The sequence below is a fragment of the Micromys minutus genome, assembly GCF_963924665.1.
Source record: "Micromys minutus genome assembly, chromosome: 14".
NCBI classification, from domain to species: Eukaryota; Metazoa; Chordata; class Mammalia; order Rodentia; family Muridae; genus Micromys; species Micromys minutus.
Genome location: NC_137983.1, coordinates 43269413 through 43290644, shown reverse-complemented (window position 1 = coordinate 43290644; position 21232 = coordinate 43269413). Strand labels below are relative to the sequence as shown.

General features: G+C 49.3%; 1 protein-coding gene across 3 annotated transcripts in view; it reads left to right on the top strand.

Moving 5' to 3' along the window:
• The window catches only part of FGFR1 (fibroblast growth factor receptor 1), a 55080-nt gene extending 36925 nt beyond the window's left edge, over positions 1 to 18155 (top strand). Inside the window, exons 3-18 of one of the 3 annotated variants that reach the window (XM_080928451.1) lie at positions 888 to 1154; positions 2870 to 2953; positions 3183 to 3355; positions 5721 to 5844; positions 7087 to 7277; positions 9346 to 9490; positions 11510 to 11706; positions 12571 to 12716; positions 13223 to 13344; positions 13710 to 13820; positions 14218 to 14408; positions 15799 to 15921; positions 16058 to 16128; positions 16480 to 16617; positions 16904 to 17009; positions 17113 to 18155. In XM_080928451.1, coding sequence (XP_080784577.1) covers positions 888 to 1154; positions 2870 to 2953; positions 3183 to 3355; positions 5721 to 5844; positions 7087 to 7277; positions 9346 to 9490; positions 11510 to 11706; positions 12571 to 12716; positions 13223 to 13344; positions 13710 to 13820; positions 14218 to 14408; positions 15799 to 15921; positions 16058 to 16128; positions 16480 to 16617; positions 16904 to 17009; positions 17113 to 17289 — 2366 coding nt within the window. In that variant the 3' untranslated portion in view covers positions 17290 to 18155. Of the gene's footprint in view, positions 1 to 887; positions 1155 to 2869; positions 2960 to 3182; positions 3356 to 5720; positions 5845 to 7086; positions 7278 to 9345; positions 9491 to 11509; positions 11707 to 12570; positions 12717 to 13222; positions 13345 to 13709; positions 13821 to 14217; positions 14409 to 15798; positions 15922 to 16057; positions 16129 to 16479; positions 16618 to 16903; positions 17010 to 17112 lie in introns of all 3 variants that reach the window. The other 2 variants (XM_080928450.1, XM_080928452.1) reach the window with 2 other exon arrangements.
• Positions 18156 to 21232: the final 3077 nt, after the last annotated feature.

Genomic DNA, 21232 nt, shown 5'->3' with positions numbered 1-21232 from the left:
GAAGGGAGGGAGGAAAGAGAGAGAGACAGAAGATGGACTGACCCACGGTGATAAACCTTCTCCAGCCGACACCTCCCACTTCTTCCCAGTTCTGCCAATCCAGGACCAAACGTTCCACTATATGAACATATGGGAGTCTTTTTCTCAGTCACACCAACACAGTGTGACATCTCGTCTCAAGGAGGAAGACGGGGTGCAGGAGAGGGTGAACCCAGGCAGGCGATGAGAAAGGGTTTATGTGTGTCATGTCGGCTGCCAGAGCAAATGTGCCGTTGTGGCAGCTGCAAGCCTTGGGCCTAACACCTGTTAGCTGGAGGCTCCCCTGAGCTGACCTTTCCTTGGCTGTCCCTTCCACATACGCATCTGTGTTGCTGGAGGGCCGGGCCCCCACCCACGCTGAGTCATGCGTACCAAGAGCCCTGGCTTACCAAATGTCTGCTCTCATCTTGGGCTTTGGGGCTGCTGGGTTCGTGAGGGGTTGGGTTGATTGATTCACTAGGGAAAGGGGTGCGGCTGGCAGGGCTAAGAAGGACTGGGGTGTTCTGGTGGGAAGTGGCAAAGAATTGAGCAGCATATGGGGAAGGGGGCATTCTAGATCTGGAAAGACCTTTCCCCTTAGAATGGAGGAAGTTGAAGTACTGCTTAATGCTGCTGCGGCTGCTTCCTAACTTTGCCTCTTCCTTCTTTGACTTATGGAGAAGTGGGGTGGAGGAGAGCTGGGGACCTCAGGTTGCCTATCATTTCCAAGTGGTACATTATTCCAGTCCCCAGCTCACTGGCCTCGACGGAGGCCCGGACAGTGCAGTGGCCTATGGCTCACCTAACTCCCTTTCTCCTCCTCCCTTCTCCACTTGGCTCTTCTTCCTGGCCCCTGTGGGTGGCTGCAGCTCAGCCCTGGGGAGTCCCCGTGGAAGTGGAGTCTCTCCTGGTCCACCCCGGTGACCTGCTACAGCTTCGCTGCCGGCTTCGCGATGATGTGCAGAGCATCAACTGGCTGCGGGATGGGGTGCAGTTGGTGGAGAGCAACCGTACCCGCATCACAGGGGAGGAGGTGGAGGTGCGGGATTCCATCCCCACTGACTCTGGCCTCTACGCTTGCGTGACCAGCAGCCCCTCTGGGAGCGATACCACCTATTTCTCCGTCAATGTCTCAGGTTGGTAGCAATGCCCCCTGCCCCATCCACTCCTCCCGACTTGACTAGTTTTAAAGGGAGGTAAACTTCCCCTCGGCGATCCGCCCTGACTCTTGCTTCAGGACTGCTGCCCACTAACATTGCTCCCTGCCCGCTGCGTGGCTTAGCTCTCAGGGGGTTGACCGGGTAGGGCAGACAGCAAGCTAAGACCTACCTCGGAGCTGATTATTAATGCTTCGGGGTGTTAAGACCCTGTCATTTCCCCGGCACAGCATGTCCAGATCACGCTAAGTGGGGCACAGCCAGCTTCATCTTGTCGAGGCTTAGTGATTGGAACCGAGACATGTCGTAAGGTTCCTGCTGTGGTGGAAGGATTTGGGTACACCACCATGTTCAGCCTTCTTAGGAAAAAACGCTGTTGTCTGGCAGCCAGATGGGCAAAGCCTAGACCTCTTGTTGCTGGGAATATGTTTCCTGTAGAATGGGACTTCCACAAAACCAGGATCTGAGGAAGAAAAACTAGAAGTTTCCTTAATGCCAGCATGGGAGCTTGGTACCTTATTTATCTCAGGTATCATTTAGAACTTGTCCCCAGTTGAGGAACATGTTTCCCTAGTCCCCAAGAGTGACATCAGGGACTAGAGAGACCTCTGGTGGATATCAAGACTTTTATTTTTAAATGGGGTGCATCCCATTTGCCAAGTGAAGGATCTCTCTACACAGACCTGGCTGTCTCAAAATTCACCGTGTAGACCAGGCTGGTCTCAAAGTCACGGAGATCTGCCTGCTTCTTCCTCCCAGGTGCTGAGATTAAAGATGCTATCACAAATAGCCTGTTTTGATCTGAGGTGCATCCCATTTGGGGAGTGAAGGCAGCTATAGCCCGGCATGGCAGTGTACACCTTTAATTCCAGTACTCCGGGGGAATCTCTGTTTGAGTTTGAAGCCAGCCTTGTCTACATCTCTACATCATGAGACACCCTGCCTTAAAACATCTACAAAAAAAGGCAGTTCTGGAGCAGGAGAGACTGCCCAGCTAAGAGAATCTGACACTCTTGTAGGGGGCCTTGATTTGGTTCCCAGCACTCACAGCGTGTTTATAGTAGTTAACCTGTAACTTCAGTTCCTGGGGATCCAACACCCTGTGCTGTCCTCCCCCCCTTGGCCTCCTGCATGCACACGATACATGTTCATACAGGTTCATATCCATACATATAAATTAAAAAAACAACAAATCTTATTTTTTAGAAAGAGAAGCAGGCGGCTCTCAGCCCTCAGGAGATTCATAACTAGAAAGTTCCAATTGCAGACTGCTCAACCTGTGGTTTTAGAAGTAGCCTCAAGGCCCAGGTGTCTAGATCTGCCTGGGACTCTCAGTGGTTGCTGTCCATAGAATAATGTTTCCTCAGCTGCTGTTTCAGGGACCCAGGTGGCACCATTAGCTGAGAGATCTTGGTATATAGGCTGGAATTAAGTAAATTTGGAAAAAAGGAGCTGGCCTAGCTAGAGCCATCTGGACTTTCTGGCAGTGTCCTGGGCCGGGATAAGCGCTGGAGCACACAGTTCTTAAACACAAACTGTCACTGAGGCAAAATTCAGGAAAATTGGGAGTCCTTATAGGACGGATGTTTTATTGTCTTTGACCGCACTGAGGTGGTCCAGACAGGGCAACTGCTGGTTGTATGGCAGTCTAGAAATGCTTAGACAGAACTCAGTTCCCCTCCTTCCCCTCACAGATGCACTTCCGTCCTCGGAGGATGACGACGACGACGATGACTCCTCCTCGGAGGAGAAAGAGACAGACAACACCAAACCAAACCGTAGGCGTGAGACACAGTTTTCTATCTTACTGCCTTTGGGACTTAGAGGAAGGCGTGTCTAAAGTGGGAGGAGTCTCAGAGGGCCCGTGGGCCATGGTGCCTGGTTGCTGCCCCTCTAGATGACCTGGGGTACTGAACAGGTGGATGGGTGCATGCGGTTCTGCCTGGTCCTTGGCTTCTGAGCCTGACCACGCTCCTGCTGCCCTCTCTCCTGTCTTTTCCTGGACAGCTGTAGCTCCATACTGGACATCCCCAGAAAAAATGGAAAAGAAACTGCATGCGGTGCCGGCTGCCAAGACGGTGAAGTTCAAATGCCCGTCGAGTGGGACACCCAGCCCCACTTTGCGCTGGTTGAAAAACGGCAAGGAGTTCAAACCCGACCACCGGATTGGAGGCTACAAGGTATGTACATACCAACGAAAAGTGAGAGTAAGACGAGGCATGCGGGACCGGGATAGCGAATCTGTATTGTCTGCTTTGGTTTCTTTGGTTTTGCCGTTGTTTTGGTTGCCTTTAAAATTTATTTTATAATTAATTGTTTCATGTGCGTGTATGTATGTACGTTTGCATACATGCAATGTGTGTGCCTCGTGCCCACAGAGGTCTGAAGAGGGTGTCAAGATTCCTATGAAATGCACTGTTTTGAGTTTTACTATTTTAATTTTTTTTTAATTTGGGGGAATATACATGTGGAGATCAGAGGGAACAAGGAGGACTCAGTTCTCTTTCACTGAGGTCCTGGGATCCCTCTCAGGTCATCAGGCTTACACACACAAGTCTCTTTCTTCACCAATGGCAGCCACCATTAGCCCTTCTCTCCCTCCCTCCTTCCCAACCTCTTTTCTTTGGTTTTTGAGACAGGGTCTCTCTCTACTTAGCTCTGGCTGGCCTGGAACTCACTCTGTAGACCAGGCTGCCCTCAAGCTCACAGAGATCCCCCCTGCCTCTGCATCCTGGGTTCTGGGATTAAAGAAAAGCACATGCTGCCGCACCTGGCCCCCTTGCGTACTTTGAAAGGACCTTTCTCGGGACGGGTTACTGGAAGTAGAATTATCAGATCCAACAGTGTAGATGTATTTTAAGTTGTCAGTACCCATTATCCATTTCCCTTTCTTTCCCATGGCCTTTCCTAGTCCTTCTGCTCCTCCATTGTGCATACAAAGCCTGCACCATTGAGTTTCATCTTCAGTCCCCTAGTCCTAAAAGGGAAAACCACCAGTCCCCTTCTATAACTGAATATTCGAATGACAGACTCCTAGACGTTAGCCAAGAAGTACAGTGGGCGAACGTGTTTGTGTGGCTTTTTGATGCCATTAGGCATTTCCTATGCTGATAAACTGCTTCCTCTCCCTCCGGGGTCAAGTCCTTTGTATTTGTAGGAAGAACATTTTGATGAGAATCACTTCCTCAGAGATCTGATGATTCCCCAAGGTCTCCCCTAGAGTCTCTTTTTCTCATACCTTTTTGACTTTTTCCTTTTGGACCGTGTTCCTTCTGTATGTGCCCCAGACTAGCCCGAACTTCTCACCCTTCTGTCTTAGCCTTCCAAGTGCTGAGATCACAAGGACATGTCACCATGCATGGCTTCTTACTGCTCCTGTATAAGAAAAGTAGGAGGGGCTGAGTAGAGAGACAGCTTAGCAGTGAAGCATACACCGCCCTGTCCCAGAGGGTCAGAGTCTGGTTCCCAATGCCTACATCAGGCAACTCACAAACACACATAGACACACACTTAAACGTAGTAATTTATCTTTTTCTTTCTCTAGTTGTTAGTATTTATTTGGTGTCCCCACTCCAGTCAGGGTTTCTCTGTATAGCCCTGGCTGGCCTGGAATGAACTCTATAGATTCAGAGATCTGCCTGTCTTTGCCTCTTGAGTACTAGGGTTAATCTTGCTTTCTCTCTTTTAAGAAGGAATACAGGGAAAGCTTTACCTGATCTTATCAAGTCCTTTTGTTTGCAAGTTAAGATTTTTGTAACCACGGGGGCTGGAGAGATGGCTCAGCAGTTAAGAGCACTGACTGCTCTTCCAGAGGTCCTGAGTTTAATTCCCAGCAACCACATGGTGGCTCACAACCATCTGTAATGAGATCTGGTGCCCTCTTCTGGTGTGTCTGAAGACAGCTTCGGTGTATTTACATATAATAAATAAATAAATCTTAAAAGAAAGATTTTGTAACTACATACGAAGTAAATGTCAAAGGGCAGCTGTGGTAAGCAGCCCGCTGCAGTTCCTCAGTGGGAGAGCAGGGGGCGCTTGAGAATGGCTCTCACCAGAGTCAGCTAGAAGAAGAGGCGGGTCTCTGTTATTTTTATTACATGTTCATTTATTTTGTGTGCATGTGTGCAAGTGGTAGTGTGCACCATGGAGGTCAGAGAACAGCTTGCAGGAACGGCTTGTCTCCAGCATGTGGGGCAAGTGTCTTTATCCACAGAGCCATCTCGCCAACCCTGAAGGAGACAGTTTGTGAAACTTGCCACGTCAGGCACAGGAATGAAATTGACAGCCTTGGAGAGGACTCCCAGTGAGTCTGGAGAATTTACCGAAGGTGTGTTTGACAGGATCACCGCTGCTCCTGAATGCTGCCGTCAAGATGGCCATTGTCTTCACACCTTGCTAGTTTTAGTTTGCAGGAAGGGTTCTGCATGTGAATAGACCAGGAACCAGTTCTTCTGTGTTTCATGTACTGTAGCACTCTCCATGTGTGCCCTCTCATGTGCATTTCCCCTGAGACCCTCGGCAAAGCCCCTTGTCTGTGCCCTACAGGTTCGTTATGCCACCTGGAGCATCATCATGGACTCTGTGGTGCCTTCTGACAAGGGCAACTACACCTGCATCGTGGAGAATGAGTATGGGAGCATTAACCACACCTACCAGCTTGACGTTGTGGGTAAGAAGGCTGGGGCCAAGGGGCTGAGAGTCAGAGGCTGGGTTGGGTGGGAAAAGGCAGCGGAGGAGTCTGAAGTCCTAGGATAGAATCTGGACATTTGGTACTAAACTTCCTGCTTTGAGCTTTAGTTCTGCTCCTTTCCCTCCTCCCTCCCTCCATTTCTTTCTTCTTTCTTTCCAATTTGAGATGTGATCTCAGACGTTAGCCCAGGCAGCTGTGGAACTCACTATATATCTTAGCCTGACTTTGAACTCATAGCCATCCTCTTGTTCCAACCTCTCAAGTGCTAAGATTATAGGTTATAGGCTTGGGCCTGCCTTAAGTCTCACTTGTCTGTCTGTTCGTTTATCCATCTGTCCTTCTGTCTTTCCTTCCTTCCTTCTTTCCTTCCTTCCTTCCTTCCTTCCTTCCCTCCCTCCCTCCCGTCTGTCTGTCTGTCTGTCTGTCTGTCTCTCTCTCTCTCTCTCTCTCTCTCTCTCTCTCTCTCTCTCTCTCTCTCTCTCTCTGTCTTTGAGTCTGCCTTGAGCCTCACTATTCTCTCAACCTTCCTTCCTTTTATTTGTTTATTTTTGAGACAAAGTATCTCTATGCATCCCTGGCTACCTTGAATTTACTATGCAGACCAGGCTTTGCTTGAACTCTGCCTGAGTGATACAGTTAAAGGCATGCACAACTATTCCTGGCTCACTTTAAAAAAAAAAAATCACTCATTAAGCAACAGCTACTGTTACACTCCATGTCTAGGAAGACACAGATTGATGCAGCAACAAGAAATACAGTGTAACAGTAGCCATTGCTTTAAAAAACACCACTAACAAGCCAGGGTCTTTACATCTGTGTCCTTTGTGTCTCTGGGTATAGACATCTTCGGTCTGTAATTGAAAAGGTTCTGGGTTCTGCTCCAGAGATTGTATGGTTCAGAGCCTCACAACAAACACCTGCCTTGCTATTGATGTAGCTCGGGGAGAAGATTCTAATCTAGGAGGTCTGGGAAGGATCTAAGATGCTGGAATCTGGGAGTGTGTCTCTAAATATTTAGGATTGGTTGTGTCTAAAAATGTGGGCGTAGGACTGGAGGAAATGGGATCTCTTCTCTCAGATCAGGTTTAGGGGGCTGGAGTTTAGCAGAAGCAGTGGCAAGGATACTGCGGAGGTCAGTGTAGGCTTTGCCATTGTCAGCATCCCAGCCATGACCAGGCCAGTGAAGAGTCTAATATGTCCATCCTCCCTATGCCTCCACAGAGCGATCCCCTCACCGGCCCATCCTTCAGGCAGGGCTACCTGCCAACAAGACAGTGGCCCTGGGCAGCAACGTGGAGTTCATGTGTAAGGTGTACAGTGATCCGCAGCCTCACATCCAGTGGCTGAAGCACATCGAAGTGAACGGGAGTAAGATTGGTCCAGACAACTTGCCATATGTCCAGATCCTGAAGGTAATCTTACCCTCATTCTTGGCTCGTTCGCTGGGAAGGTAACCAGGTGTTCCCTGGGGCTCTGTGCCTGGGATTTGGGCTCAGCCTTACCCATAAGGTACACATAGCCTATCCTAGTAGGGATCTGGCCACAGGCTGGTGACAGCAGAAGATGGGGGTGGGGTGGGTGATGCTGGTGGTTGGTTCTTAAAGAGCTTTGAGAGTGGTCCAGGATCTTGGGTCAGTTACTCAAGACATCGGAACTCCTGCTTGCTTGTGGCCGGGGACCACAGCCTTCCAACATAAATGTTTCCCTGTGTCTTCCTGCTTGTTTTTCCTAAGTTACAATCTTTTGGTGAACAAGGTAAACAATAAGAGCATTGTTTAAGCAGTTGGGAAAATAAAATGCCACCTATAAATTCTAAGCCGGTTGAGGAGTAATGGCACTTTCTTCCTTTTTCCTCTCGCTCCCAGACCCTCATTGTCCGAGTGCTCCATTAATCCAGGGAGCTAACTGGCAAAGTCTCCAGTGAATCTTGCGGCAGGAGTGACCAGAAGTTAGAGCTCATCCTCCCCTGCCTTGGCTGTCCTAGAGATTTACTGGCTGTCTCTTTCTTTTGCCACTGGAGCTGAGAACATTCGGGAAGAAAGGGGGCCAGCTGTAGTTTTGAGCCTTTTGGAGAACATTCTCCAATTACATGTTCCCATCCTGGTCTTGGAGGAGGGAGTTTAACATATGGAATATTTGCTTTGGAACAGTGACCTTCTCCTCCGACCCCTTCCCCTTCCCTCTTCTTCTTCTTTCCCCTCTCCATTTCCCTTTCTCTCCCTGCTCCCCCTTCCCTCCTGTCTTACTATTTTAGCTTTCTGTCTCCATCCACTCTTACTAGCAGTTTTGTTTTGTCCCACTCAGAAGAGAAGACTGTAGGTCTCAGTGTCTCCCTTGCCTCTGTTCCTCGGGCTGAAGGTTACCCAGGAGCACAGTGTGGCCACATCTCAGTGTTTGCCCAACTGACTGGTGTGTCGTTGGTTTGTTCCAGCATTCGGGGATTAATAGCTCGGATGCGGAGGTGCTGACCCTGTTCAATGTGACAGAGGCCCAGAGCGGGGAGTATGTGTGTAAGGTTTCCAATTATATTGGTGAAGCTAACCAGTCTGCGTGGCTCACTGTCACCAGACCTGTGGCAAAAGGTAATGGGGAGATGGATGGGACCCTGTACTGGGTACTTGATTTAGGCTCCACACTGCTGGGGTAGGTTGGGAAGCCAGTACCAACTCTACCTTTTTTTCCTACTGTGTTCCTAATGCCCAGAGCCATGGAAAAATCCCTGGCTTGGGAGGCTGGTTTGGTTTGGTACTGTGTTGGTTATCTGTGCTTCCCTTTGTGCCTTAGGTACTTTTGTGTACTCTCTCTTTTTCTCCCCCCCCCCCACTGTTCCCCCCCTCCTGTGTGTGTGTTTCTGTGTGTGTATGTGTTTCTGTGTATAAGTTCTTGTGCCTGTCTGTGAACTTGTGAGATACTAGGAATGATGCTCAACTGAAATTTTCAATGGTGACTAAGAGAAGGGGCCAGATATTCCCTTTCAGACCAGTATTTGCATGTCATGCGTGCGAGTGTGCGAGAGAGAGAGAGAGAGAGAGAGAGAGAGAGAGAGAGAGTGTGAGTGAGTGTGTGTGTGTGTGTGTGTGTGTTGTAGGGAGAGTGTGGGGACTGCCTTTCTTTCCCTGCCATCTATACCTGCTGACTGTCTTTACCTAAAACCAAACAGCCCCCCTACCTGCCAGGCCCTATTTCTCCATGCTGCCCACCGCCCGCATGCTTGGCTGGGCCAGTGGCTGCCAGCGTCTGGTGAAGGGTCATAACCAAGCCGTCGTCTCCTTAGGTCTGCCGGAGAGCCTCCCTCAGAGCCTCGCTGTTTTCCTCTAACAGGTCTCGCTGGCTGGTGGTTTTTTTGCCTTGTTGCAAAGGAGATGCTGGGGAGCGTTTCTTCCTCTGGTTTTGGTCCCCTGCTCTGTCCCCTCTGTTTCTCCGCCTCTCTGAGGTCTCATGTCCTGTGCTTGTCCATTTTGCTTCCGTCGTCTCTTCTAGACTGCTGGAGTTAATACCACCGACAAGGAAATGGAGGTGCTTCATCTACGGAATGTCTCCTTTGAGGATGCGGGGGAGTATACGTGCTTGGCGGGTAACTCTATCGGACTCTCCCATCACTCTGCATGGTTGACCGTTCTGGAAGGTATACACTGCACCGATCCTTTCTGGGTCCTGCCTTTGCCACGGGAGCAACGCATCCATTACAGGGCTAGGGAGAGGCAGAAAGAGGCAGCTCCCATTTGCCGTGTGCCCCTTTCTGCTCTGGCTTTGAGGCACAAGTTGGGGGAGTCCCTGGATTTTCAGAAACTGACTCAGCAGCCTCCCATTGCACATGAATACCTGGCTCTCTCCCTGGTCAATGTAATGCATGTGTGAGCTCTGGGTTTACCTTGCATTTGGGCTTTCCAGCACATGCTCCTTCCATCCTTGGGTGAAGCATCTACCCTTATCTATTTGTACGGAGGGTTTAAATGGCAGGGGTCTTCCTTAGCCAGTTCAAGAAGAACCATAGACCTCTTCTCCACAAATACAAGTTCTTGGCCAATGGGGGCTTCCAATACAGATTCCATACAGTGTTGCTGGACCACGCTTCATTCTGCTTTGTACTTTGATGGACATGCTCAGATATCAAACTTGAGCTACCTAAGACACGTCTGTCGACGACATTCAGGAGGCCTGGTGGTATCCATTTGACCTGGCCTCCCTCCCAAGTGAGAAGATCTATGTCAGTATACTACCCAGGAAGGAAGGAGCCTGTGGTCTTGCTGGGTGGTGGACTGGTAACCATAGGGTCAGTATGGTTTTGCTTTGCATGTGGCCTGAGAGCTGCTCTTCTGTGGCTGCAGAGTGCATACCTTCTCCACTCTTCCCTTCCACTTTGCTTGCCCAGCAGTCTCACACTGCCACTAGCAGAGGAGCATCCTGTCTTTATCATCCGTCTCTGTCTGTTTAGTCAGTGCTCCCTGTGAGCCCTCATATCTGTACACTTGATGGGAGGGGGGTGATGGACAGACACACAGAATACGTTCCCTGTCATCAGCTCTGTTGTGTCCTTGTTGGTCTGGGAGGGTTCTCGGGGCTGGGAGGACTCCCAAGGTGTCACTTTGGCTGGCTGAGGATTTAAAGGGAGGACTGTCGGAGGAGAGCTGTATATGCACAGGGCAAGGAAGCTCCAGGAGGTAGACACTGTTTCTTGTGGTGAACAGAGACTGACTGGTTAAGTGTGTGTCTTAGCCAGGGTGGCGAATGCGGTGGTGACAAGCAGCTTGGGAAGGAGAGAGAAATGGAAACAGAGCAGGAACCCAGAGAGGCAGGAACCCAGAGAGTCAGGAGCTGACGCAGAGACCATGAAGGGGTGCTGCTTACTGACTCGCTCAGCCTGCTTTCTAATGGCACCCAGGAGCACCTGGGTGGCACTGTCCGCAGTGGGCTGGGCCATCCCCCTATCAATCACTTACTAAGAAAATGCCCTATAGGCTTGCCTATAGCCTCATCGTATGGAGGCATTTTCTCCAGTGAGGTTTCCTCCTCTCAGGTGTCAAGCTGACAGAGAACTAGCCAGCACAGTGGGAATTCTAACTAGAGGTGAAGGAACCTAGAAAAATGGTTGCCCTGCCTCCACCCCATTTCCTTATATTTTAAGAATCCTGTGGGGCCATGAATAGATTTCTTAACTGCCAAATACATGTTTTTTTAAATCTAGAGACATATTTAGACATTAATTTACTTTGCCCGTGTTTTAGCTATTTACTGATCTGATCTAACAGAGGTGATGGGTGTTTGGTAAGACACAGGATGAACATTCATTAGAGACCCACGCTAATGTGTTTTGAGGACTATCTGGTCTTTTGGGCATAACAGCCTGTTTCCTTATGATATGTATGAGCAAGATTGAGCTTCCGAGGAGTCTTTGGTGTCCATCCAACCCAGTGGTCAGCTAAGCAAGTTGGCTCTGGAGTTAGTAGTGTTGGGCTTGTTTGGCAGAAGAGTCTAGGTTGAATTTACCTTCCATGGGGTTTGAGTTTAAGGATACCTCAGAGGTCCCAAGGTGCCTTTGATGGCAAGAATCCAGGGGAAAGGGGCAGGTGCTGGGTTTCTCATTGGGCACACCTCTTGAGTAAAGTTCCCATGACCTGCTGACACCCTGTCCACACTGACCCAGCCCTGGAAGAGAGACCAGCCGTGATGACCTCACCCCTCTACCTGGAGATCATTATCTACTGCACCGGGGCCTTCCTGATCTCCTGTATGGTAGGCTCTGTCATCATCTACAAGATGAAGAGCGGCACCAAGAAGAGCGACTTCCACAGCCAGATGGCTGTGCACAAGCTGGCTAAGAGCATCCCTCTGCGCAGACAGGTAACAGAAAGTAGATGGGGGATTTGCAGGCTCACCACTGTCTTGCCTCTACCTGCTCCCTTTCCTACTCTTCTGGTCATTCCTCTTCTCCCACTTTGGACTTTGATCCATCTTCTGGACCAGACACATTGAACATTGTAAACTAACTCTGGCACCATGCCTGTCCACCCTGGACCCTGGCCACAAAGCCATCCTTCCACCGAGACACAGTGGGAGGAAATGGGTTAGAAGGTACAGACGTGTGAAAGATCAATCATTCCTCAGAACACTGCTGACCCAGAAAGGTGGCCTTAAGGATTAGAAATCCATAAATCTGAGGCAGAGAGTTTTTGCAGAGTTGGGGACAAGAAAAGAGCAATTAGTTATATTATGAAACCTTAAGTTCAAAGAGGTATATTTGTTATGTTCGCTGGTTAGGTGAGTAAAATGGAACCCAGAAAGATTTTTGGTTTTTTGATTTATTTATTTATTTATTTATTTATTTATCTATCTATTTATTTATTTATTTATTTATTTATTTATGGACAAGTTTTCTCTGTGTAGCTGTCCTGGAACTGAGTTTGTAGACCAGGCTGGCCTTGAACATAGAGATCTGCCTGCCTCTGCCTCCAGAGTTCTGGGATTAAAGGTGTGCGCCACCGCCGCCTCGCTCCGGAAAGAGCTTTCTGATGGTAGAAATTGCTCAGTCAGAGTTTCTGTCCTTGTGGGTTTATTTGTTTGTTTTGTTTTGTTTTACCACAGTGTTAGGAATAGAAGCACATCTGTGCTATTTATGGTTTAAAAAGGCAAGCTGTGGATTGGGGAGGAGTTGGCTACTGCTTCACCCTCTCCTTGCTAGAAGGGTGACCCCACTCTTTCTTACAGGTGTCAGCTGATTCCAGTGCATCCATGAACTCTGGGGTTCTCCTGGTTCGGCCTTCACGACTCTCCTCCAGTGGGACCCCTATGCTAGCTGGAGTCTCAGAATATGAGCTCCCTGAAGATCCCCGCTGGGAGCTGCCACGGGACAGGTAATGCTGCTGGAATTTTCCACTGTGGACCCCCACGCTTTTGTTCTAGCTGTAGGAATGGTGTTGAGTGATATACCAGAAGCAGAGCTTGATCTGCGGGTTGGAGAGATGGCTCAGTGGTTAACAGCACTGGCTGCTCTTCCAGAGAGGTCCTGAGTTTAAATCTCAGCAGCCACATGGTAGCTCACAACTGATGCCCTCTTCTGGTGCATCAGAAGACAGCTACAATGTACTTATATACATAAATAATTTTTAAATAAAGGCTTGATCTTTTTGGGTGATGGTGTCACCCATCTTTGATGCCAGTACTCTGAGGCAGAGGCAGGCAGATCTTCGAGTTCAAGGCCAGCCTGATCAATAAAGCAAGTTCCAGGACAGCCAGGGCTACCCAGAGAAACTCAATCTTGAAAAGTGGAGGTGTGCAGGAGCTGACTTTTACCAGCCCCGGCTGTCGCTGCTCATTGGTCCAGTCCTAACTGTTACTCACTTCTTGTCTCTCACTCAAGACTGGTCTTAGGCAAACCGCTTGGCGAGGGCTGCTTCGGGCAGGTGGTATTGGCCGAGGCCATCGGGCTGGATAAGGACAAACCCAACCGCGTGACCAAAGTGGCCGTGAAGATGTTGAAGTGTGAGTGGACCTCCTATGTCCTGTGGTCTCTTTCCTTTCTAAGCAAAGTGGGTCTGTACCCAGTTGAAGACATCATATGATATACACACTGCCAGAGCGGAGGGGGATGTCACACCATTTAAATCTCACCTTGATTCTTAACGTTGTCCAGGGCTCGAGTGCTCATCTTAGTCCCATACGTGGCTGATTTCTCTTGTGGTGTCTTCAGCCACCTTCAGTGCCACATGGTAGTGGTAGCTTCTGGGTGGGAAGCAGGAGAAGAGAAGGAAGTCCCGGAGAAGAGGGGGCTCCTCTGGGATCTGTTTCCCCGGCGCTCAGCGGTCCTTCCCACCTCCCTCACTCTGCTCTCTGGTTTGCCCATGAAGCCGATGCAACAGAGAAGGACCTTTCGGATCTGATCTCGGAGATGGAGATGATGAAAATGATCGGGAAGCACAAGAATATCATCAACCTGCTGGGGGCGTGCACACAGGATGGTAGGTGGCTCCAAGGGCAGGTCCTACCTCTGGGCATCAGCTGAGAAAGTGCCTTAGCAGGGGATTTAATGTGTTGCTCAGGAGCTGGGCCAGCCTGATTGGCATTCATTTAATATTACTTACCAACACTTAGATTCACAATGTGACCAGGAACTGTGACATTATTAGAGTCTACATTAGGGCACCTACCCTTAGCTTTGCTTGGAAACGCTCTGAACTATAGTGGGAAGAATTCTTCTGGCTTTCTTCGGGCAGAATGGCTTTACGTGTTCCCTCTGTAGGAGGCAGGGAAGCGTTTACACTGGGCATGGGAGACAGTGGGCTGTGATACCAGGAGGGGTTTCCGTGACGTGGAGCTGCCCTTGCTGACCTGTGGTCTCCGTCTCTTTGCTCTCAGGTCCTCTGTATGTCATTGTGGAGTATGCCTCCAAAGGCAATCTTCGGGAGTATCTACAGGCCCGGAGGCCTCCTGGGCTGGAGTACTGCTACAACCCCAGCCACAACCCCGAGGAACAGCTGTCTTCCAAAGATCTGGTCTCCTGTGCCTATCAGGTGGCTCGGGGCATGGAGTATCTTGCCTCTAAGAAGGTACGGAGACTGAATGTGCCCCTCCCCAAAAAAGGCAGAGCGGGGCTGGACCTACCTAGCACTCCAATTTATGACTGCATTGTCCATGCTGGCCTTGAGCTCACAGTCCTTCTGCCTCATCTGGTGCTGGGATGCTACCATACCTGTCTCCAGCTCACAACTGTTAATGCTTTTAGCGCTGTGGCTGCACTGAGCCTGGCCTCTTATGCTCTAGGCTCTGAGAGTCGGGAGAGCCTCAGTAGCCTTGGGATCAGACTGAATTAGGAATGAGTCTATGTAACTATCCACTTTCTGCATAGACTCAGGCAGCTATTTTAATTTATATGTCTTTCTTTTTGAAATTAAGGTCCCAGTAATTTTTGCAATAGAGGTCAGCCTCAGATCCATTGTGTAGCATAGACTGGCCTGAAATGTGTAATTATCCTGCCTCGGTCTCACGAAGGCTGGGATTACAAGCATGCGCCACCGAACCCAGCCTTACATTTCTTTAACTTTTTTTTCTTCCTTCCTTCCTTCCTTCCTTCCTTCCTTCCTTCCTTCCTTCCTTCCTTCCTTCCTTCCTTCCTTCCTTCCCTCCCTTCTATTAAAAACTTTGCTTATTTGCTGGGCAGTGGTGATGCAAGCTTTAATCCGAGCACTCCGGAGGGAGAGGCCAGTCTCTGAGTTTGGGGCTAGCCTGGCCTACAGAGCAAATTCTAGGACAGTCAAAACTAACAGAGAAGCCCTGTCTTGAAAAACTGGAGAAAAAATTTTGTGTTGTATGTGTGTGCGCGCACATACGTATGTGCGTGCTTGAGTGCTCTATTTGCATATACGCCTGCATGACTAAAGAGGCCTCAGATCCTATTACAGATGGTGGTGAGCCACCATGTGGTTGCTCGGAATTGAACTTGGGTCCTCTGAAAAAAAACATATCAGACCATGCTCTTCTTCTCTCCAGCCCCTGTATTTCTTCAGATACAGAATAAGGGTACTTCTATGTAGTAGAATTCTTACGAGGATAATATTAACTGGGTCTTATGCCCGGCACAGTTTCAGTGCTCCCAGTGTCTTTGCTTGAGCAGACATGATCTGCCAGGAAGGACAGTGCTCAGCACACACACCTCCACAGACCGAGCATATGCCCAGGTCTGGTGTGGAGGTACCAATCTAAAAGCTAAAGGTTAGGATCAAGAAAGAAGGCATAAAGGGGGGCTTGCTACAGTGACTGAGAAGGAATTAAGGAATATTTGGGAGGGGTCATCTAAAGGGTATGGAGGTATGTGGGCCGAATACCCGTGAGATAACTCGGTCCTACTGCCCACTACGTAGTAAGTACTGGAGTAGAGGGGACTGGATGGCTGAGGGGCAGCTCAGGGTTGTCATCTCTGTTCCTTCCTGGTCTCTGCAGTGTATACACCGAGACCTGGCTGCTAGGAATGTCCTGGTGACAGAGGATAATGTCATGAAGATCGCAGACTTTGGCCTAGCTCGAGACATTCACCATATCGACTACTATAAGAAAACCACCAATGTAAGTTTCTTGCTCGGCACGGCTCGGGTCTCCACGCCACTAGACTTTTGCCCACTTCGATGTCTCTGGTATACTCAGGGAAGGGTTGAGGCATCGGCTGTCTCATCCTCACTAACACATACACTGCTGCTTGCAGGGCCGGCTGCCCGTGAAGTGGATGGCACCCGAGGCATTGTTTGACCGGATTTACACCCACCAGAGTGATGTGTGAGTTAGAGATACACAGTTACCTGGGATACGCTGGAGAAAGAATTCTAACAGCCCTGCATGACTAGACTGAATCTTATTCCCTCACTGGGGTGTGGGGGGGAGGGTGGGATGGGGGTGGGGACCACATTGTCTTGTCCCATGAACAGTGTGCATAGTCTCTTGCTGGCTGTCCTCTTGTCTCCTGTGCCCTGATCCCTGGACTTAAGGGTTTTTTGTTGGGGGCAGGAAATGTTCAAGATGCATACCTACTACTCTTAACTTCTCAAGAGGACTTTGGGAAAGAACTCTTTAAGGCAGCCTGGCCCTGTGCTGTTAAGTCACAGTGGAACTGTGCTCTCCTTCCTGTAGGTGGTCTTTTGGGGTACTCTTGTGGGAGATCTTCACTCTGGGTGGCTCCCCATACCCCGGTGTGCCTGTGGAAGAACTTTTCAAGTTGCTGAAGGAGGGTCATCGAATGGACAAGCCCAGTAACTGTACCAATGAGCTGTAAGCATGAGCGAGGGGGGGAGGGGTGGGGAGGGTTAGTAGTTGTGCCGTTTGAGTCCACCATTGGCAAGCTGGGTTGAATGCTGGGACTGCAGGTAGGGTTCCTCAGGTGATAGCTCGTGGGAGGGAGGTCCCTGGGGTCCAGGCTGGGAAGGAAGCAGGAACATGGTGGTCAGGGAATGAAAGCTCTGTTTGGAGGACGTGGCCTCCCTGTCCATCCCTCCCTGTGCCCTCTGACCCAGCTCTGCTCTTGTCCCGTCTCTCTGACGTCACCATCCTGCTTCAGGTACATGATGATGCGGGACTGCTGGCATGCAGTGCCCTCTCAGAGACCTACTTTTAAGCAGTTGGTGGAAGACCTGGACCGCATTGTGGCCTTGACCTCCAACCAGGTAGAGCTGCCCCGGGCTGGAACTTTGGCCGTAGTCACATAGGCACCCGAGGGGGCACTGTCACAGGACGGTTTGTGCGTCACCCACCAATCCTCTGTCACAGGAGTATTTGGACCTGTCCATGCCGCTGGACCAGTACTCGCCCAGCTTTCCAGACACACGGAGCTCCACCTGCTCTTCAGGGGAGGACTCTGTCTTCTCTCATGAGCCGCTACCTGAGGAGCCCTGTCTGCCTCGACACCCCACCCAGCTTGCCAATGGCGGACTCAAACGGCGCTGACTACCAACTGTCCCCAGCCTTCCCCCAATTTCGTCATCATCTGTGCCCCTCACCCACAATTCCCTATTGGACACACTGCCTTTCTCCTTCTCCTTTGCGGCTGGCAAGAGCCAGTGCCTGACTGAGGCCTTCCTGTGTGGCCTACCCCTCCATCACCCCCAAGACCCCTCTCTTCCTCTTTTTAGCCTGCTGTGTGAGAGAGGAGCCAAGAGGCTGGTGCTTGCTGGTGGCCACTTCCTCCTTCCCAGGTGTTGGACCAAGACCCACCCTGCTGCCTGGCACTGCTTGGAGGTCTCCGGAGTAGAAACAAGTGGAGTAGGCAGTGCACAAGCAAGAGCTTCCTGAGTGGTCTTGTTGGCCCGTCAGCCCCTTGGGTTCCGGTGGCAGGGGCCTTGGGGTTCCTGAAGCAGTGAGGTTTCTGTTTAGGCCTTAACTGAAGTCAACCTCTGTTTCAGATGGATGGTACCAGTAGCTTCTTAATTCCAATACTAATTTGCTTTGCTGACCAAATACCTGGTACCAGAAGACAGGGAAGCAGAGATTGGAAGCAGTGATGTGCCCTTGGGCTGAGCCCTAGACTTGGGGGCTCTGTACATAGCTATGAAGAAAACACAAAGTGTATAAATCTGAGTATATATTTACATGTCTTTTTAAAAGGGTCGTTACTAGAGATTTACCCATTGGGTGAGATGCTCCTGGTGACTGGGAGGCATCGGTTGCTATATATTAAAAACAAACAAACAAAAAAGGAAAATGTTTTTTAAAAGGTCATATATTTTTTGCTACTTTTGCTGTTTTATTTTTTTAAATTATGTTTTAAACCTATTTTCAGTTTAGGTCCCTCAATAAAAGTTGCTGCTGCTTCATTTTTATCCTGGGCGTGTGACAAGGGAGCAGGTGTCCACCTCAAAGGACGGAGACAGGGACTAAAGGGCCGTGAGCTGGTATCCCCCATCCCCGGGACCTCAGCCTCCTGGATTGTGCACCGAGACCTCCCAGACAAGCCTTCTGTCTCTGCTCTGGGAAAGGCAGGGAAAGACTGAGGTCTTGAGGACATAGAGCCAAGCCCACACATTTGATTGTTTCCTCAGAGGAGAGGGTGGGGGGCATGAGACTAGCCAGCCTGTAGAACTGGACAGACCCTGTGTCGGTGCGTGTATGCCTCTGTGAGAGAAAGTTTGTCACCCAAGGCACGCGGTACATTTAATGTCTGTCTGTCTTCCCCAGCCTTCTCTCCTGTAAATATCCTCCCCTGTGAGGGCCTCTGCTACCAGGTTGGGTCCCCCATCCTGATCTTGACTTCCTATAATTTTTCCTTTACAAACTCCACCCATCCCTCAGGAAAGGGAAAACAATCTCTCTGGTTTTGGTCAGCTTCTGCCACCTGCTGGTTGTTAGTGGTACCTTGGTATCTAATTCAAACCAGCGCGGCTCTATCTAGCCTTTGTCTGTCTGTTTTTGCTGGTTCAATATGGTTTCATCTATAGGGCTTAGGGCTGCTTCTTTAAATACAGCTGTGGTTTGGATCACCGTCAGAGTTCTTATCATTGTCCCTGTACACATGTGACTGTCAAAATATTGTAAGTGGTGTTTTGTGCCAAAAGAAGTCATTGTTTGGCAGAGAAGACCAGGGAATGAATTTTAGCACAAAATAATTTTCTTGGAGACCGTATCATAGTGGTTTTTTTTTTTTTTTTTTTTTTTCATTGCTAAAGTGTGACTCGTGGAGATGCACTAGGACCTTGAAGGAACTGAAGTCCTTGCTGTGACTGTTCAAATTGCCCACAGATATCCCCAGGGACAGGGGTGGCTATCAAATAAAAGGTAGTGAGATTGACATGAAGGAAAATGAAATGGCTGTGTCACTTAGTGGACCAGATGGGGTCTTGTGGAAAGGGGGACCCAGCTCATGGAATGAAGATGTGCTGTCAGCACAGCATCTGTCCTGTGTCCTGAGGGTTAAAATATGGCCGAGGCGTCGATCAATACTGCTTTCCCTATCTTTTCTAATTGCCATAGGCTAGAGATCATCAGTCCCTTGGCTCTGTTAATGTCATATATTGATTTCAGGTAAGTGAGATTGAACATAAATGAAGTAAGAAATTGGCCTTAATGGTAATGAACTCTCTGTTTATCAGCTGCCACTGGGTGGAGCCAGCAAGCTGAAATATCTCCCTCCTACACACACACACACACACACACACACACACACACTAACACACACTATTAGTTGATACTGTTAGAGCCAGTTTTCTCTGAAGTAACAGACCTACCTGCAAGTGGGAACTTTTGGCCTGGGTATAGAATTGTAAAACTCTGGCATGACCAATCCGTCTTGTACAGAATTAGACATGGCATTAGTGCAGTCATACTATTAAGTAGCAGTAGCTACTATTATAGTAGAAATCTGTATAAAATGTGAGCTGTCTAATGTCATTACAAGTGCATGTTAGAGCTTAGGATCGTACCTGGTGAGACTGTTAGCTGCTGGTGAAGCCAAGCTCCAGCACATCTGCAGGAGGGTAGCGAGCTGTGAGGGAGAAGAGAGGGCTTTGAAGCGGCCCTCCATCCCCTGGCTAGAAGAACCCTGGAGTTGCTGGCCCTGGTGGTGAATGCCCTTAATCCCCAGCACTCAGAAGGCAGAGACTGGCAGATGTTAATAAGTTCAAGGACAGCCTGGTCTGCATTGTGAGTTCAAGGCCTGCCTAAGATGCACAGTGAGACTCTTCTCTAAAAGCAAAATCAAAAGAGCAAGAACACTGAAGTTATGGGAATCTCTGGAACAGGTTCCCTTATTCAGAATCCTCTTTACTGTTCTGCCTGCCGGGTGTGTGCATACCCTAGTACATCTATAGAAGTGCTGTGTTTAATTGCCATGCTGCCATAGGTTCCAGCGGTGTGCTGGGAATGGCTCTCTAGAGCCAATTATGTGCTTCTTGCATAGAAGGCATCCATGGAGGAGTTCTAGGTCAACCAAGATTGCACAGTGAGAACCTGTCTCCAACAAGTAAGATGGGGAAGGGGGAGGCACAGATTGAGACTCCAATTACCACGCTCCTTAACTATTTCCATTTGCCCACTGAGAACGCCAGAAGGAATCCATAGGGAAGCCAGTGAGCTGGAAGAGGATTAAACCAGTTAACTGGCTAATAATCCCTTTTCCATATTACGTACCTAAAATATGCACTGGGTTAAAAAAAACCCACCACTTCAAATGGGAAGTTTTTATTGTGAAACACCTGATTAGACCAATGGCAACATCACAGAATGATGTATGAACACAGTGGTCATCAGCCTACAAAGATAAACCACAAGGAAGCATTTTGAGGTACATGTTCTGGGGTGGAGTTCAGTTGCTAGCAAAGGAGACTGACTAAGCATGAGAATTAAGGAGCTCATTGGCTGTGTGGTAGTGGCACACACCTTTAATCCTAGCACTTCGTAAGTTCAAGGCCTGGGAACTGGATGGGGATGTCTGTCTGTCTTGTTTGTTCGAGATACGGTCTCACTATGGAGTTCTAGCTGTCCTGAAACTCTGTAGACCAGGCTGGACTCCAACTCACAAACATCCACCAGCCTTCCTTCCAGAGTGCTAGAATTAAAGGTGCATAGCACCATGGTCTAGCTAGCTAACTTCTTTGAAAATTTAGTTTTATGTGTATAAGTGTTTTGTTTGTATGTGTGGGCACCATGACTGAAGTTCAGAAGAAGGGCTGGTTTCTGTAGAACTAGAGTTCAAAATTGGCCGTAGCTACCATGCGGGAGCTGGGAACAATGCCGACTCTGCAAGACTTACTGGTCTTAATGACTGAACAATCCCTCCAGCATCACTATCTGTTTTAACTGCTCACTTCTCAAAAAAGTTCTGCCTTTCTGGGAAGTGTGTCCATCCTGGCCCACGGGTGTCTGTGGTACTGCTCCACTAAGGAGTCCTTCTGCAAAG